Consider the following 18,663-nt stretch of genomic DNA (forward strand, 5'->3'; position numbering starts at 1 on the left):
TCTTTCAACCTCGCCCTCCGCCCCCTGTGTACGTTTCGTCCTGTTAACCCGTTGAACGATATTTCCTGGACCGCCGGGAGGTAACGCGCGGAAATTTCATGGTCGCGCGGGTTTCGTGTATCTTGCCTCGGTTTTCCATTGAAACAGCATCCCCGGTTTCCATGGTGATTCCCGGATATGAAGCGGTTCGTAAAATCAATGGAACGAAGTCAAGCCACCGGTAGTCGGGCGGAAGTAATTACCGCATCAGGAACAACGAAATCCGTGCGATCAATCCGGGGCGGGATTTTTCCTCGATCGGTTCGCCGGGGTCACACCCAGGTTGGCTGAGCAAATATTTATCGAGCGTGACCCGTTCTCGATGTATTCGAAAAAAAGTTCCTTCGTTAACGGTGGTAGAAAGGTCGCCCTTCGAACTAACTTCCTGCTTTTTTTTTTTTTGTCGTTTTCCTTTCTTTTTTTCCCCCCTCTGTTCACCCCTCTTGTGTACCTATCTCGACCAGTCGCTTCGTTTATACGCTACCGGACAGATAAAAGCGTGATTTTGCATTTTAATCTCGTCGAAGGGTGGATCGGGGATTGGGGTGGACGCGCGACCGCTTTGAAGGTAAATTGGCTTTCCTGTTGATCACTACATTCAGTGGAAATCGCGCGCGAGCCTGAATAATGATGCCTCGATCGGGAAATTCAAATCCTAAGGTCAATCGGAATCGCGGAAAAGTTTCGCCTTTCAGTGGGACGTACGAAACGAATATCATCGGTAGACGAGGACTCCTTTATCGAGTGACTCTGTTGATTTTAGTTTCGCGAGTTCCCAATATCTCCTCGTTTCGAGGGACTTTCTCGAAATAAAGAATCACGGGTCAAGAGAATTCCGTCGCGGTGAAAAGGGCGCCCTCGTATTTTCCCACGAATTGATGGTGATCCACGGGGTACGCGGTCAGTCGGTTGCATTTCTATGCATGCGGTCTCGCCTAATAGACAATGCAGCATCGTCACGCGTACAAACCAATACTCGAATGGAACACGCGTGCGCGCAATTGCTGCTGGTTCGACGTACCAACGGTAACTATACGGGCCAAGGCCCGTCGTTTGTCCAATTACCGAATCGAGACGCGGCTACGTACACACAGTGCACATTGGGCACCGAGGGATTCGCGTCGCGTCCTTTTACGCGGTCCCTCGCGAGCCTGCCAGCGATATTGCGAACGAGAAGGGCGTTTTGCATGCGACGAGCAGCCGTTCACTCTCGTTTTTACCTTCTCTCATGGTCTTTTCCTGTTTCTGTCACACGCATTCTCACATTATTTATTCTCTCCTACGATTCTGTCTCTACTTGTCTGTATAACATTCTTTCTTGTGTTTCTATTGCACAGGCGCATCGCGGGCCGGCCGTCGTGCAGGTACAATATTCCACGCAAAAATTGCAAATTTCTCTGCACAGACACCTTAGGCGTCTCTAGTTTCCTTAGAACTATTTCAGTTAGAATACGTTCCCGCTCTGGGAGTCAGTAGAACTTAGTTACCGTAGATCGCAGTACCGTTCAATTCCTGTTCTCGCTGTTAGTAGAAAGTGAAACAAAGCTTGTTAGCGTGTTTAATTATCAACTAGCCACCATCGCGAGATCCTGTTAGCGGGATTGTACACGGCATAGACCGCTTTGACTCGACACGTACCGTAGACCGGTTTAGCTGTGATACTGTATGCGTAGTGTTTTCGTTGCGCGTAACACTTTAGCCGGCTCGGGTCCGGCAGATCCTCGCGCAGTCGAGACGCAGGGCCTTCGATTGGACGCGCTCGCGGAAGACGGGGCAATGTAGATTTTGTTTGCCGGAATCGATACTCCTGTATTGACGCGTTGCCCTCCGACTCGCCCGTCTGCCCCCTTTCATCGGACAAAAATGATAATTTTCGTTCATCGCGCGTGTGCAGCATGAGAACCCGAGGATGCATGTACATTTTCAGTTAGGTCGCATGTTTCGTTTGTGTTCGATGCGTATTTACTATCGTTCCACGTTAGCAACACACGAGGAGTCCTTCTAGTGCGATGCAGCAAGAAAATGCTCGAAAAAAAAAAAAAAAAAACAGCTCAAACTGCGTGCCACTCTTCGCATCTCTCTAACGTTCAACCCTTTTCTTTTATAGGTAAGTGACCCACTCGTACGGCGAACCAGTTGTCCGGTCGGTAAGTTAGCTTTTCTCGTCTTAAAAGCTTGATCAGTCCACGCGAAAGCTCGACGCACCAGTGGTCGGTACGACGGGTCTCGTTCGAAAGCTCTGTCTGACCGTGTACCGACACCGCCGCCACTTTGCTCGGTCTATACTACTGCGCGCCGCACTTATCGTTTCGTATCCCCTGCTAGTTTCCTGCTGTACTTGAGGAGGATACGTTTACGAACTTCAAACCACAAATACTACAACGTTAACTGATAATTACATTTAAAGTAAAAACGAAATAAATTTTTTATCGTTGAAATTTTGCGAGCAAAACAAATCAAACGAAACCAAATACGATGCGAACACCGTATCGTAAAAAAAAAACGAACGATACGGTTAATCGCAAATTGTCACGCAGTAGTTGCTAATTCATCGCGATTACTGTACTTGCTTCGTGTTCGGATAAGAAAGTCCAGAAGTTCGCTAAGGATAGTTCAGTAATTTGAACGGACCCAGCTATCGATAGGCACGTTACACGAATAATTGCTGCGCTATCGGCACGAGTTCATCGATGTTTCATTTCGACTTCGAAAAGCTGACACCTAGAATACGGTTTGCTCGATCTTTAAAGAGTAATCATTCGAAATAGAAACATCTGAACACTCTGAAGCGCGATGAAGGTTCGAAACGAAGGCGGATCTTGTACGAGCAGCAGCCACGCGGTCGTCTGACAATCGCGGGCCGATACCACTGTCACGGCGTTCCACGCTGGGCGCGTAAAATATTCATCCCTGCGTAGAGGAAAAAAAGCGTTCCCGTGCCAAGGACACGCGATTCATCGATGTGTCCCACGGCTCGACTGGCGATTCAACAGATATACGCGACCACGATCGTTACGATCCTCGCATGATCGAGCGAGAGAGAAACTGCCGCCGAATAAAACCGCTTTTCGCGGCGGTGCGATATTAAAAATTCGTTGATACGCGCCACGAAGAATGGCGTGCTTCGTTAGATAAAGTCACCGCGCATAAATCAACGGACGGTGATCCTTCTCCTGCTTACTTATCGCGGCGTTACATCGGAAAGAACATTCCGGATGGCGGAGCGCGCATAGCGAGCCATTATTCCCTCGTACCCGGCAACAATATTATTCGCAAGCTGCGCGTTCAACGTGCACGGAATTTCCAAGGGTGTTGTTCGAACGGTCAATTAGAATTCGCGAGGAATCCCTACCGTGTACTCAGTGTCAGGGCCGCGATCAAATTGCCGGATTCTCGGGGAGAAATACGTACACTTACGCGTCCCTTCGTGGTAATTGGTACCATTCGAAAATGATGTCCTCGTCGGATTTTCCCGACTGTTTATACTAGAAATATTCGTTTGTAGTCTTTGAAGGGACGTAGATACTTTTATAGAAGACATTACCACTCGACGATGGTATAGCGAACGGGGGTTGCTAGTGGTTCTGACATCAGGTGATCGAGGGCCCGATTACCCTTGGCTCTGCTTGGCGAAAACGGGAACGCCAGCCATTTTTCATCCCATATTGCTACTTATGCGGAGCTTCGTTACAGCTGCACCCTCCCGAATATTAATGCATCGGTTGGAAGCTGCTGCTTATTCTCGCGTGAAAGTTAAAAAGAATTTAACCACGCTCCGGTTCCGTTCACCTCGCGCGAAGATTTAAGGAAGAACTCTCTTTTCTTTCTTCACTGGGAAAATCGCGAATGTATCTGGCGCGCGCGACTCCATTCTTGTCCGAAATTGTGACGATAAAGTTGGCTCGTTCCGTCGAGTATCCACCATACGGGAGAGGTGGTTTATTTTCTTCGATAACGAGGTCGTTTCGAGAGGCCACGATTTCCCGATTCATCGGAGGAGTTTACGCCGGCGCTGGTCCACTGAATTTTAATAACTTTCACGGAACGCGGTGATCCGCTTCGGGAAGTTATTGTTTCCGACTGTTCTACGAATCGAATCAAAAATTGAATAACCCCCGTCTGATCGATTTTTTTTTGCACGTCGCCCTGTCGTACCTTGAAAACTTTCCTCGCAATCGAGTGCGCGTTCAAATTCGAATTAACAATTGAAAGCTGCGCGAGAGACAGAGCAGCGCCCACGCGTTATGAAAACGTAACGACGATCTCGGTTGGCTTGGGTTCGCAAACGGCAAATGGAAGTTTAATTACGATCCCAGGATTTGCGCGAGCACCGTCTATTTGTCGCGATTGCTTTATCCTTTATATTTCTACATCTTAACCGGAACAAGAGGTAGCGATACGAATAATACTTCCGCGACAAGGAGAGTATTAAAGAGCATTAAAATTAGATTCAGGTAAAACTCGTTACAGATATTTGCCTCTATTAATATTTAATCCCAAAGACTGAAGAAGTATTTGTTACGTTGCTAGTTTCCGGACGTTTCTCTTAACACCAACGGCAAGCGCATGCAAATTCGCCCCCGGATTCGCCAGGAACGGGCCACCATTTTGGCCAGATTATCTCCGAGAACGGACTCTCTCTGAGCTGCTCTCTCCTCTTCCTTATTTTCCTTTAATCAAGGTCAGACGATGGTTCACGTGTCGTCCGAGGGAGAACGAGAGAGGCAGCCTCTCTTCTCGTCTCGTTCGATCTCCCAGACACGTGGAAAGTGACATTGCACCGTGTCCTTTTCGAGTTGACTAAACGATTCCGATCGATTTCCACCGCGGAGCTTCGTTGTTGCGACCGGATTTCAAGCTCGACTGTAAATTCGTCAAGGTTTGTACCGTTTAGTTGTTGGCTAATTGGAAACTGTAGCAAAGTTCTCGCAACGACTCGACAGTAAAACGGATCGACGGTTTACCACCACTTTCCACCTGGAAACTACCGCCAGGGAACGATGCAGAAGTTTTTCCTAGCCAGTCGAACAAAGCTCGGACGTACGCAACTGGGAATTCCGATACGTCGAACCGACGTTCGATTGAATTCGCCTTGTCCTGCCGCGACGTGCGGACCGAAACGGAAATCGGGAGATATCCCATTGGACGTCGCGGAATAATGGCGTGCAGAGATTCCCGTGGCTCTTCGAAGCCGTTTGTGTAACGCACGTCAGACAAACGGTCCGGTGGCACCTGTCGATAGTTTCTAAGGGAAGTTTTACAAAAGCTTCAGCAGCCCGGAAAGACAGTCCACGCGAACGTCGGGTAACGCAACCGGTTCTTTGATAGCCGACACACCGATTCCGCGTGTATATTTATTCCCACCCAGGTTCCTTTGTAAAACGAATCGCCAGCCGATAGTCCACCGCCGGACACGTTTCGACTTACCGTTCCTGTCCAGTTTCAATTTAGCTCGACGATTCGGTGTCGGTGAATTGCCCGGCCGAAAAACGTGCCACGCGAGAGGGAGCGTTTTAACTGGAACGAGCGTTTCGTAACGGGGGCGGGTGTCGTTAAATACGCAAACTCCATCGGCCACCCACCCTTCCTCTTTGTACGCTTCGCGAAATTTTCTGGGCGCCATAATTCTTGAACCGTCGGATCCTTAGTCATACGCGATCTCTGGTTTAAGCGAAGGATTTAGTCGACGTTGTTGATTAGCAACGGTAATTGAAGTTGGCCAAGACTTGAGGAGAAATTATAATGAATTCTATCAAGTCTGCTGACTTATCAAATTTCTCTTCAAGAGAGAAACAGTGCTCCCACTCAACCCTATAATTGCTCTCGATATTCTCTGATAGATCGATGCGGAAAGCAATAACGATCGATATCATCTAGGCGTTGGACGAAACGTTACATACAACGATGGAATACTCGTGAGATACTCGATATTATTGCTCGCATGCATTTGCTCTTCCGTGACTCGGCGTAATCACTGTCAGCGTTCATATTTCTCGCGAAACGATGATTTTCGCCGGAAATTGATCGAATAATGGGAGCACGGTCAAGTACACCTCTGCTCTAGGGCCCCAATCGTCGAACAAAACCGCAATGACAGTTGGCGGTTTCGACCGATCGATCGCGCCACGACCGCGGGATAGAGACATCAGACTGCGTTTGTTGCGTTTGCTGGATCTCCCAGGTATCTTTAACCTCTCGAACCATAAGAAATCCCCAGTGGCCCTAGCATCGACATTCCTACTAGAGTCCTTACAAAGTTTCAAACATTCCCTATTAGACAGACAGCAGTCTGTCGGCGATTATTCTCTCGCCCACGTGTCACTCGAGGGTATTCCAAGAAGAAATACAAGTGCTTCGCCAATGGATTCCACCGCTGACTCAATGAAACAGTCGTCTACGATAATAAAAACCACGCCAGATCGGAATCGATCGATTGAATTACGAGCAGGACTGTCGCTCGAACGGACAGATATCCTAGGTTGATAGAAACATCCCTTGTATAGATGGGATTAACGCTGGTGGTATCGTTTACGGGTTGAACCGTGGTACGGTGACATTGACACTTGACACGCGGATGGTTCGAGCGGCAGCCGTGATGCCCGGGGACACGGACCGGTGAGAAGTCAAGGGAGAGCCATTCACCCTGATGATGGCGCACGTAAGCGCGGAAGATGCACATTAGAGCACATTGGTCGACGGTTCGGTCGACCGGCACGGATGATGCTCTCGGGGGTCGGGACAAGCTCCGGAGAAGCTCTGATCGTGGCGGTCGTACGGGGCTTCGAGCCTGCGCGCTGGCCCAGAGATCGCAGAGTCGGTGCGCGAGGGGCGCGTGGCGGCACCGGGGGTGTCAGTCACGGCCCATCTGCCCACCATCGAACACGTAAGTCCGCAAACGGTTCGCTATTTTCCTTCACTCAGACCGCTTCCTTCGCGTTACTTTTCACGAGCCTTCTCGAGTCCTTCCCACTCTACTCGAACTGCCCTCGTGCACGTCTTTTAGTGCAGACGCACTTTTCTGTCAGTTCTCCGTGATCGCAACCCTTTGTCGCACCGTTCCTCTCTCCAACGACAAAGTATCCCCGTAAAAATTGTCGAGCTCGTTAGCGTCGGTTCTCGTTTAAATGGCCAGCGTGCAGCGAGGCGTACGATTTTCGGGGGTGCGTGGAAATCGACGGTTCCAGCGGCGAGCCACGAGAGAGGCCGGCGAATTCCTCAGTGATTATGTCAAAAATGGCGGGTACCGTTGGACGATTTCGCGACGATCGCCGACTGCGAACGTCTGCGAAGGACGAAGTTGGACGGGATCGAGTGCTCGTGTCCCTTTTGTGCCGATTCGCCGGTTTAAGTGGGAGCCGTTTCTTGCCGGGACGTCTGCTCGTTTCGGCGAACGAGTAGGACCGTTCTTGGGAACGGGGTGCCCTCTTCCTTTGCGCCCGGCAGGAAATGGATTCCCGTTGTCGAATGTCTTTTTCTTGACTGAGACCCTCGATGAAAAGGCTTCACCTGTCACCTGTCGCGAGCACTATTCCGTACACCGCGTTCTTCCGCCCAGCACCGTCCTCCGTTACTGAATCGTTGACTCGTACTACTTGCGCCTCTCTTCTAACTCTCCCCCATTGATTTCCACGAGTGTTTTCGCGAGGTCCTCGTAGCGTACGATCGTAGAGCTGCATTGACAAAATACTCGCGATTAATAACATCGAGATTTCATTTTTGAACGAGCAATGCGTTGAAAAGATAGTAACCTTTTTCTTTTTCTAACATTTTCTATGCAGATACGTTTCACGAAACGTTGGCTCGCGTGAATTCTTGCGAAGCTGTGACTTCACGGTTCCACGCTTGTCGCTGATTTCCCCTGTGCGAACATAACACGTGATATACGCGTGACGCGTTCAGTTTTCCGCTGCACGTTCTCATAAAAACTTGACGAAACCTGGGGACGAGCGGAACCAACGAAGAGCTACGTCTCAATTACCAGGCAATTAATCAGTTTGCACAGCAACGAAAGTAGAGAGTCTCTTAAGCGCGTGCAATTTGTCATCGCGTGGATGTTACCTGTTTCGTGTCGCACGGGTCCCAAAGAAATTTATTAAATCGAGGCGAGGTAGGAAAGAAGAACTTCGTGGAAGCCAGCTCTCCCCGCTGTTCGTTGGCCAGTCGAATAATTCTGTTGCACGTATAGGTGGCGTCTTACGTAAGGTCGTGGTTACTCCTTCGAGGAGGTAGGAGTGACCACGTGCGTTGCATTCGCTGACAAATACGAGCATCCATGTATCCTTATTCCACGGACCTTGGTCAAGGAGAAGCTCGAATTCCCTCTTTTCGCGGTTCACGCGTTGCACGAGTTCGTGCAACGGACGATGCAATCGATTCCGCGAAAATAAAACAAAACGCTAAATAAATTAAACGATTGACCGTCTCTCCGATCGGGATACACTTTCGGGTATCGATGAAAGCACTCGGACAGAGCGAAAGAGCTTCCCTTTGACCGATTCCCCAGAAGCACGCCCGCCACTTTCCTCTTGCGATTTAATCGAACGAGCACGTTCGACGTAGCCGTTAAGTCACCGGCTCGGATCTCGACAGTGTTTCCAAGCGCGAGGTGCATCATCGCGACCCGTACCGTGGCCCATCAGAACTCGAATACGTAGCAGGGGTTCGCGGAAGAGATTTCGCGCCGACCCTGTCTCGTATTCGCTGAATAATAGAGACACCCCGTCTATTCAGGCGCCGTGGCGCTTAAACATTTCGCGCGTTCACCGTTTTACGCCGCCCGGGCAATCGACTACGGCCCATTCAGCCGCGGCTGGGCCGAGGAACGACCGCGAGAGCTTTCCTTTGTTAAACGCTGATTTGTTGCCAGCGCCGCTTCGAACTCTCTTTTCACCGCGAACGCTGAAAAGGGGTCCTACGAGGGAACGCTGTTGGTGGTTGTTTCGATGGGAGTGGATCGGCGATACTATGCGCTCGATCGTGAAAGAGGCGACGAGACCGCGATCGGGGGGACAGGCGTCCCTGCGCGGACGAGATAAAAAGCGACCTCGCGAGATTGATAGGGTATATCTCGATTCACCTATTCGCCCGTTTCGCTCGTGGTACATTCGTGGTAACGCGTGAATTTAATTCCGCCCCCGTGATTCTTTTCGCTCGTTTCGTTCTTTCTCTCGCTGACCATTCGACTCGTTTTGGGGGTAGCTTTTTGGTCAGAGGATTTAGCAACAGCGACTGGGGATTTACGACCGCGGCCTTTTCACGCTGATAACTCTTAATACCGTTCTTTTGTTAGCGGAAGTTAAAGATCGTTCGATACTCGCGTTAATGAACAAGCACGTTTACGAATTACGGCCACGTCGCGATGGGTGTCCCGAGTGAATGATACGCTGTCATTCGGCGTGGCGAGTCGATAACCAGATTATGGAAGCCTGTAAATCTACGAAACGACTTTGGACATTAGCTGATCCTATCGCCGTCGCATTCTCTTTACACGGAACGCGGACTCTGATCTTTGATCCGCGCTCTATCAATTTGGTAGGACCGCTCCTCGAGAGTCAGCCGGTCGTTCATCAAAAACCTGTTGCCTGCTCGAGCAAATTATAGCAATTAATATCAGTATTGCGTGTCGGACGCTGTTAGAATAGAGAGACCAGCCAGGAATAATTCTCCTTAAGCTAACGAATCACGCTCGTTTGTAAATCGAGATCGCGGGGCTCCGTAAATAGTAACGTATCGAGATTCCTCGAAAGAAATACCACCGTGCGACGTATAAAAAGACCGACCCTCGAGCATTCACGGCCATTAATGGAACGAGCGACGATACCAGGCACAATCTGGGAGCCAGTGGGACCAGCGGTTTTAATTATTCAGCTTTACGATCGGAGGGGTAGATACGCATCAGCGGGGCGTAATGTACCGGCACGAGAAATATACGAGGGCCATTGATCACGCCTCGAGGTGTCCGACCTTCCCGGAAACCGTGCGGAATACGTCGAACTTGGATTGACGATCGCGTGTGACTGGAAATTCATTTTCTTTCCAGCGACCCGTACCACTTTTTTCATCCCTGTCAGGAATTATTTCCAGATACTTTTCATGCATTACCGCAAATGTATCGTATCGTCAGTTCTTCCTTGTTTCAAGCTACGACCTTGTTCGCACTTTATAGGCGAAGGGAAAAAGTGATAAGACAAATTGGATATTCCTTCGGATTTAAAATAACCAATTTTTTGTGAGAGTCGTACACCCTCCAAGTACCCGTGCTGTGGAACGTAACCCAACGAGGTCGCGAGAATTTCGTTTCCACCCTGTGTCGTCCTCGCGCCTCGTCCAATTACCGGCGAGGCTGCGAGACACGGTCGTAAAACGCAACTCTGACGAGCGATATTTGCGTAAGGTTATTACGCCGATGGTCCGCGGACTTCCGCGGAAACATTCGCGGAATGGAACGCGCGGAACGTCCGCTTGACGAATGCCGATGATATTTCACCGAGCAAGTCCCGAAGACGCTTCCGCGCGGCGTCGAACGATACAGCCACGGAAGTTGGGGAAACTTTCTAAAGGAAACGGCCCCTCGTGCAGCCGTGGAACCGATTACGAAAGGACGAGATTGAATATTACCCGACTACTTCCTGGGAAAAAGTTAAATGATCGTCGTCGCAGCCACGATAAAGAGCTTTTCAATCGGAAATCGATGGAGGAGAAGAAAATGGACTTTGTTAATAGTATCGGTCCCCTCGAATTTCGAAAGTTACATTTCCATTCGAGCTTCGATCGCACTCGTCGTACTCAACGAACCAGCGAACGAGAGGCGAATTCCTTTCGAAATGCGTTGATATTCCCTGAAGACGGGCGAGGAATTCGAGAGGATTTTTTCGCCGTTCCCAATGGAGAAAGCGACGGTGGCCGTCGGTGGGGACAAACGAGCGCATCCTCGTCGACGTTTCGAGCAATTTCCCTGCACGGGCAGCCATTGCTCGCGAGAAGAGAGCCAGCCGCTTTAAATAGACTTGATTTATTCAGCCGATAGCCCGCGACAATCCGTGCTTACCCGCGATGTATCTCTCTGTCGCTTTTACCTCTGTTCCCTCGGCTCTCGGGCCCTCTGGCCGCCTCTCTTTCGCGATTCTTCCGTTTCCGTGATCCGACGGAAGTGTCCACGGCCGCTCGGTCACGCGACCAGCAACCTGCACATTTTTCGTTCAATCGGAATCGATACTTCGCGTACAGAGAGACTTTTCCGTCTACGTTCATTCGGGGCTTACTATTTTCGTATCGCGGCCCTTTCCATTACGTTCCACTCGATTACAGGGTCTCTTTCCGTAACAAGAGTGACCGTGCAGTTCCACTTGGCCGTCGTTCAACTACCTCTCGTCTTCGACGAGCGACGTCTCCCAGCCGGAGAGCAGGAGGAAGCATCGCGCCGGCTAGGGGGATGCGACCATCGTTAATTGGCGCAATCGTTCCGATTATTCCCTCGACGAGCGGCCCTCGAACGTTTCATTCACCGACCGCGTTATAAAATCACTCCCCTCTGGGAGGCACTTGGATCGAACGGATTCGTACTCTCATTATCGTAATTAATCTCGAGCGAAGGGCTCGCAATCTGTTGCTCGCCGGCACTTGAGCCGGTATTCAACGGTGTTCGGAGGTATTAACCGATGGAATTTTTCACCGCCTTCGAACGGACGGGGGTGGCGAATCGGGGGGCGGCGGTCGAAAACGCGGCGGACAACTTTCACGGATAAATAGTCGATAGGAACGGTATCGCCGGGTGCCCTGCCCCGATGCAGTTCGATATCGTAAGTGGGACGTGAACCCGGACGGTGGGTAGCGCGCGCACGCGTAGGTATGCACGCGCACGCACGCACACCGACGCACACGTGCACACCCACGATTTCGGCGCAAACCAGGCGGTGTGAACACACCGAGGAGTGTAACCGTTCGCGAGATCCTGACGGCGGCGCGATACGTCGGGGACGGTTGCCCTAAATACGAGCTGCCGCTCTCGTGCCCCGATTACGCCAACCCCCTGCGAACGGGGACCGAGAAATTATCAGCGCGCGCGAGCTGACAGAGAGGCGACAAATGCACCGGAGAGAAGCTTATTGAATAACGTCGGACAGTCGCTGTGAATTAACGCAACAGGAAGTCTAGGCACCGGCTCGAAACTTCGCACGGTTGGATCTGGAGAGTCACGATTGTCCAGAGGGTGCCGAATTAACAGCTCGAGGGATTAACCGAATGTGTTAGCGGTACCACCTGGTAGCACAGCTGCGAGATATTTAACAGCTTCGTATAGCGAGGACTGTCGAGAAGCAGCTAAAGAAAGATTAGAAAGCACCCTTCAAGCGCCATACGAGGAGCTTCGATGAAGAAAGTTTAACGTCACTGCCAACAGGTGCACATTCTCATCCAACGAGTCACTTTTATCCCGTATTCGTAGCGGAGGAATCGGTCCTTCATCGATGCTTCGCAACTTTTCAAGTACGGAGAAACTTCCGTTCACTCGAGATATCGAAGACGTCTTAGCTTCGATGCGACGTTTCGTCGGTCGTTCTTGCCGCTGGCGCAAGCCCTCGAGTCGCTTTCATGGTGAATTCAAAAGGGGTTCGTTTACATCGCGCGTTAATAATAGATACGGAGACGTTGCGTTCGTGGTGTCGTTTCTCCAGATTCTTTCTCCCTTACGATCTCCATGAATCAACCCCTTCGCGAGGATATACTTTTCAACGCCTCTAATGTAACGCATATGAAACGAGAGCGGGACCACGCGTGGAGGAACTAAAAAAACGCGGAGCGTAATATAGCTCGCGTTTATTTCAGCCCAATACGGGAGTCTCTCATAAATCACGCTGCCACCACGGCCGGAGAACGATATCGTTCGGCGTCGATGGATCGATCGGACACGGGCAGCAATCATTGCCGCTTCGAAGGAGTTAATCCCGGATCCAGGGCCTCATATTCGCGGCGATTCGTAGCGGCTGGCAGTTTTCACAGCCGTGGCAAAGCCCATCGCGGCGGCCAGTGAAAAGTTCTACCCGGAAAGAGGGATTTAACCGAACGCGTATCGCCGGCTGCGATGTGCCGCGGGGGCGGTTCACAAAAGACGCGGAACGAGACGCGAGAGCCCGGCTGAATTTCTACCTCCGCAGTTCCAGGCCATTCAGCCGGGGATTACTAGCTTTTTTTCAACAGAAGGACGTTCCGCTTTACGTGCACAGCCGGTTAACGCATCTCGCGCGATGCCACGACCACGAATATCTCGACTTCGCCCCGTGGACCGTGCAGTTGCGAAACGAAAACGCGACCCTCGTTAATAATTCCGCCTGATTCCGGCTAACTGACGTTGAACGCGTCGGCTGCATAGCTAAGACATCGCGATCTAGGCGAGCAAAACCGGCTGCCGCTCACCGATCATCTCGTAAGACGGTGTCTCGCGCGTGAGACACGTTGGGACGCGTCGGATTGAAGAGGGTGCGGGATAAAGGACGGAGGATGCAGAACGGAGGGATGGAAAATAGAGGTCGGAGGACGCAGAGGGTGGCGGTGGGCGCAGCATGGGAGTGATCAATACTACCTCCACACCAGGTTCCCGCGGGAGTAACAAAGATGGACCGGGAACGAGCGGAAGACGCGATTTTCGGCAAGATTTCTCCGTAACTGGTGCCACCGTCGAGGATGATGGAGAGGATTCGAGAACGTTAACGCGTACGCCACGAGCCGTCGTGATTCAGGAACGACTAGTCGAACCCACCCATTACGCGACACTCTAATGAACTCCAGGTAGTCGCTTCTATCATCCATGCCCTCGAGCTCCGCTCGGATACTCCCTGTCGCGACACGGAACGCCAGGTTTATGAAAGCTGCTCCTCGTCTACGTGTACATTTTGTGATAAACAACCGTTTCGATGTGCATCCACGCCGTTCGCAGTCATCCATTGTTCGCAGTCACGCTCTAGCTGAGATGTACGATTAACGCTGGCTTATACTACTTGGAACTCGAGCCGGTACGGCGAAACGGAAGAGCGCTCGCTGCGGATCAAGTACCGGGAATCCATCCGGCGTTCCTGATTCCTGGGAAAACGGATCGGATGAAACGCTCGCGTCAAGTGACTTTCCAGCGAAAGATACGCGGAGATTCGCTTCTGGATAAAACCGGGGATCATCGACGCGAAAGATTTTCAGCGAACTGGCGAACGCTAGTGCCCGGTGAGAGCAGGTCGCGGATCGAAGCCAGGGACACGGCGTGGCCGTCGAGCCACGCAGAAATCTGGAATGATGAAGGGAGTTAAAAGGAAGGACAGGGTGGACCTTGTATTAGGCACGATATAGCGCGATCCGTTCGCTCGTGCGTGACCGAGAGCTGTTAACCTGAACAACGAGCCTCGCCATCGATAGCCCACTGACTCCGTTTCTCTGCATACCAGCGACGTTCGTACACACGTGTCGTTACATCGCCGAGCGTACATGGACGCTCTCGTCACATACGCGAGCACTTCTCTGAACGTTGCGCCCGCTTCTCTTTTCGCGTCGATAGGCTTCCACTTGTCGATTTACAGGATAATGGACGGAGGACAGCGCATCGACGTCGCAACGTTCGTTAGCTATCGTCCATCCGATGCCACACCCTTCCGATCCGGGACTTCGATGTCTGACTACGACCGTTCGGTTCCTGGCTTCCCAAATATCGCGCGACGCGCGATTCAGAGCGCACAGGATCGTCATCCAAAGCTGACGCTAACGCGTTCCGCTTCTTGCTCCAGTACCATTACGTCGGGGCTCGTTTAATCGAGTTTTAAGATTCCGCCAGAGCGACGGGGCGGAACGCGGAGCCCTGAAACGAGCGAATCGTGACGGGAGTAACAACTAATTGTACACGCGACCCGTCTAGCCCAGACGGGGTACGCTCTCGTTAGAAGCGCATTCAGCCGCGTCGCGTCCTGTGCTAACTCGCTCCTTTTCACTGTCGAAACTTTTCCAACGACAAATCGATGCATTTAGGCTCGAACGTAACAGGACGCTGATCGCGCGTTTATCGGCGTCCCCTCGAACAATATCGAACTGTCGTATTTCACCAGGGATGTATACCTATTGTTGTTTCATTTTTCGCGAACTAGGCCAAACGTTAGATTAATCTTCCCCCGCGGATCGTGTCGCTTCCTTGAAGCGGACAAAGTTTCCATCGATGCAGCCACGGGACTCCTCGGGACCCGCGCGACCTCTGGAAATCCCCTCAGAATCGTTGCTGCGAGAGTTCGTTATCGACGATTCGATTTCGCGGCTGGTCGACCGCGTTTATCGTATCGGTTCGACGATCCAGATTTTTTTTTCGCAGCGACTCGAAACGCGATTCAGGGGCGAAGAAATCGGCAATGGATCGGAAGCGAGCGTTGTTGCGGCACGATCAATTTTTTGCGCGAAACGGAAGGCAGCTGAACGTGATTCGGTGTTTTAATGTCGATAGGAAAATGATTCTGGTTCGGTTCGATACGCATTCGATTAAAATCGTCCGCTCTGAACCACCCCTGTGCCACCGGAGGTTGTTAGCTCTGGTCAGCCAGAAATTGCAATTTTTCAGTGAAACTGGTCCTCGAGAAATCTCATCGGAGTTTGAATGGGCTACTCTTATCGACGTTATTACCCCCTCGTTCGAGCTATCGTTACCATCTACCGCCGAGGGAAATCGAATCTTTTTCTTTCTCCCGCTTGCTTAATAAGGGGACGTAACAATGGACGCGCGCTCGAAATAAAATGTGAGAAAAAAAAGAAAAGAAAAAGAACGGTGCCGAATAGTCGAGTGAGAAATCGCGTCGATACGTCATCCGTGATGGAAACTCGGATCAGATACGATTCACGGAAATAGGCTCTCGCATGTCTGATTCCAGATTATAATGGGCCAATCGATAAAGGGTATAATTTATTTAACCGTTACACGGGGACCGAATAACCGCGACTGCGAATTAAACGAGCGTTGCGGCTGTTCTCGTATGCGGGATCGATTCCGTAGATCGAGACGTACGTACGTGGCCACGCCTCGAAAAGCAACCTGTAACAACACTCGGGTGGATAGCATTTTTAACGGCGCTTTTACGCTCACCGTGCCGCGCTATACGATCTCGTTCCAATCGTAAAAGACTACGTCGCGCTTACCCGGTTTGTAGTCCGAGCGCCATTCAATTTTAGCCCCTCGGTTGGCTGACGTATCATCGCGCAACCGTATAATACCGCGCGTTCCCCTTCGACACGGTATAAGACGCGTTACTTTCGCGTTTAACTCCCGCGCGGTTAAACTGAAACGTTATCGAGCTCGAGATCCTCGCTGTGGAACGATTCATCGGTGTTCTGGGTTGGGCCCTTCGCTTTACGCGCGAATAACACGGTCCGTTGCATCAATTTAAACTCGCTCCATTTTCCGTGGCACGTTCCGCACGAGAGAGGCGAGCTTACAGCGGGATTTTCGTCTCGTTAGAGGGGGACGCGAATTTTCCCGTGTTACGTCTATTTAATTGCGTGGCGAGGCGATTTAAATTTAGTGCCTGTGCCTCGGGTACGTTGCAGCCGGGGTTGTAGCGATCGAGGGGCGAAGGGGACACGTGTCAGGGGAATACATTCCAGTCGGAGTAACGTACAGTGGCGGTATTCGCGTTATTCGCGTGCAAATAAAATCATTTTAGAACCCGTGGGGAACGATACCTAAACCGCGGTCTGAACCGTTCCTCGCGTTTTTTCTCTTCGCTCGTTCCTCGAAGCGGAAACCTCTGAAAGACACGGCGCTTGTGCGTCGAGAGGCTGCCGCTAAGTTTCCTCGAATTTCTAATTTCCGCGTGAAACGCGAAACGGGCGCGGCGTGAAAGGGTTCCGTCGGAGCTCTCGTCGATTTTTTTCTCGCGTCCCTCCGCGAAATCTATCGAGGCGTTAGGCGAGCAGATTTAATTAGAAAAGTTCCGCGATTCAGGGCAGACACAAACGCGTTTCCAACAACGTCTCTCGTCCGCCTCGCCGTGGGCTCGTCGACTCCTCTTCAGAGGCCACTTCGCCCAGAAGTTGCACAGCGTCGTTTTTCCGTCGATTAAAGCACACAACCACGAAGCCGCGAGGACGTTCGGGGTTGGGCTGGTTTTCGGCGGTCCTTAACCGTGGCTGGCAGTAAATCGAAGCGAAAGTTTCCCCCGTTTTCGACTACAACTCGCGATTATTTTAAACCAGCGATCGTACCAAGAATACCCGCGAGTGATACAGCGATCGAAACGGGCGGGCGTGTTTAATTATTCGCGGCGGCGACGCGATGCACCTGGTTTCTTCGTCTGGAAACATTGTTGTCCGACGGTGATCGATCGAGACGCGGCGAACGCTCGACGCGAGTACACCGCCGGACGGACCCGTTTCTTTTTAGATCCATGGCCATAGTTGTGGCGTCTAACGACCGATCGATCGAGCCATGAGGACGCATCAGCTGCGGCTCGTGTCGCCTGGAACGTAGTCGTTTAAAGGAGCACAATAGCTCGGCGAACGAGAAGAGGAAGCCAGGTGAAAGGAGGAACAGAACCGAGAGGAGATACGTCGCGTTCATCGGTGGGGACGGTCGTGCGGCGAGAGAAAGCGGAAGGAGATCCGGCGGAAGTAACGCGGTGACATCGCGACAGGCAAATGTCCTCGTCGAGCTTCCGCGAGCGCCCGACCACGAGCTACTCACGAGAATCGGCTGGCGACAGAAATTCCAAACGCGACGTCAGACGTTGCCCCGCAGCATCGTCAATTTCACGATAAAACTCGGCTGGACGGTGGAGATCGAGTCTGTAGTCAATCCGCGGCAATCCGAGGCTGTGACTCTTCGTTAAACCGTAATCGACAGTGTTCATGCGATCTCTCGTCTGATCGCTGCTTCTGGTTGGGCCGCGCGAGAATCATAGATCGAGAACGATCGGAGCTGGCAAGATCCGTGGAAGAGAATTAAACGATAACTGCGCCTGGCCAGAGGAGACGACGTCAATATTAGTTATAGTCAAGTGATACATAGGAGGCAAAGGGAATAATAATAATGATAAATGATTAAATCGGGCAGATGAATCATCTAGACGTCTGATAGTACAAACGTAGCGTCGCGTAGCGTACGGATTCGTAGGTGCGTCGTATCGAGTCGAATCGAAGACGTGAAAAATTCTCGTTCGCAATAAAATAATCCGTGTGATCGAAAAGCAATAATAGAAAACGGATTAGCCGTTTAATACTCGTAAGTATCGTACGCGCGTTACGATTCAGCCGGTGCTGTACGGCTGTGGTTTATTGTGCGCGACCAACCGTCGAGGGTGTTCCTCGTCCGAGTCGAAGTTGCCGAGGAGAGGAGAGAAAGTGCGTCGACAGAATGGCGTTCGCCGCGGCGAGAATGATCCTGAAGGATAAACGACGGAAGGCCAGCAAGGAGGATTTCGCGCCACGAAACAGGAGCAAGGTAACACAGCGGTGAAAACTAATTCTTTTCCCTTTACGAATCAAGTTTGTGCATCGTTCATTTATTGCCGATGGATGGTCGCTAGGCGGCCGTTACGCGATACGTTCGAAAGGAAAAAAGAAAGGCCATCGTAATTCCGATCGGCGTAAACGCGTTTCGTCGCGTTTCCCAGAATT

The 18,663-nt window shown here is 51.3% G+C and overlaps 1 protein-coding gene across 6 annotated transcripts in view; it reads left to right on the forward strand.

Moving 5' to 3' along the window:
- The window catches only part of LOC143432620 (neo-calmodulin), a 53,035-nt gene that overhangs the window by 12,043 nt on the left and 22,329 nt on the right, over window positions 1-18,663 (forward strand). For 2 of the 6 annotated variants that reach the window (XM_076909381.1, XM_076909385.1), the window contains exon 2: window positions 1,377-1,403. The exons of 2 other annotated variants lie outside the window; for them this stretch is intronic. In XM_076909381.1, the coding sequence (XP_076765496.1) occupies window positions 1,377-1,403 (27 nt within the window). Of the gene's footprint in view, window positions 1-1,376; window positions 1,404-18,366; window positions 18,488-18,663 lie in introns of those variants that run through there. 2 more of the 6 variants (XM_076909382.1, XM_076909380.1) reach the window with 2 other exon arrangements.

The sequence above is a fragment of the Xylocopa sonorina genome, chromosome 1, assembly GCF_050948175.1.
Source record: "Xylocopa sonorina isolate GNS202 chromosome 1, iyXylSono1_principal, whole genome shotgun sequence".
Lineage (NCBI taxonomy): Eukaryota > Metazoa > Arthropoda > Insecta > Hymenoptera > Apidae > Xylocopa > Xylocopa sonorina.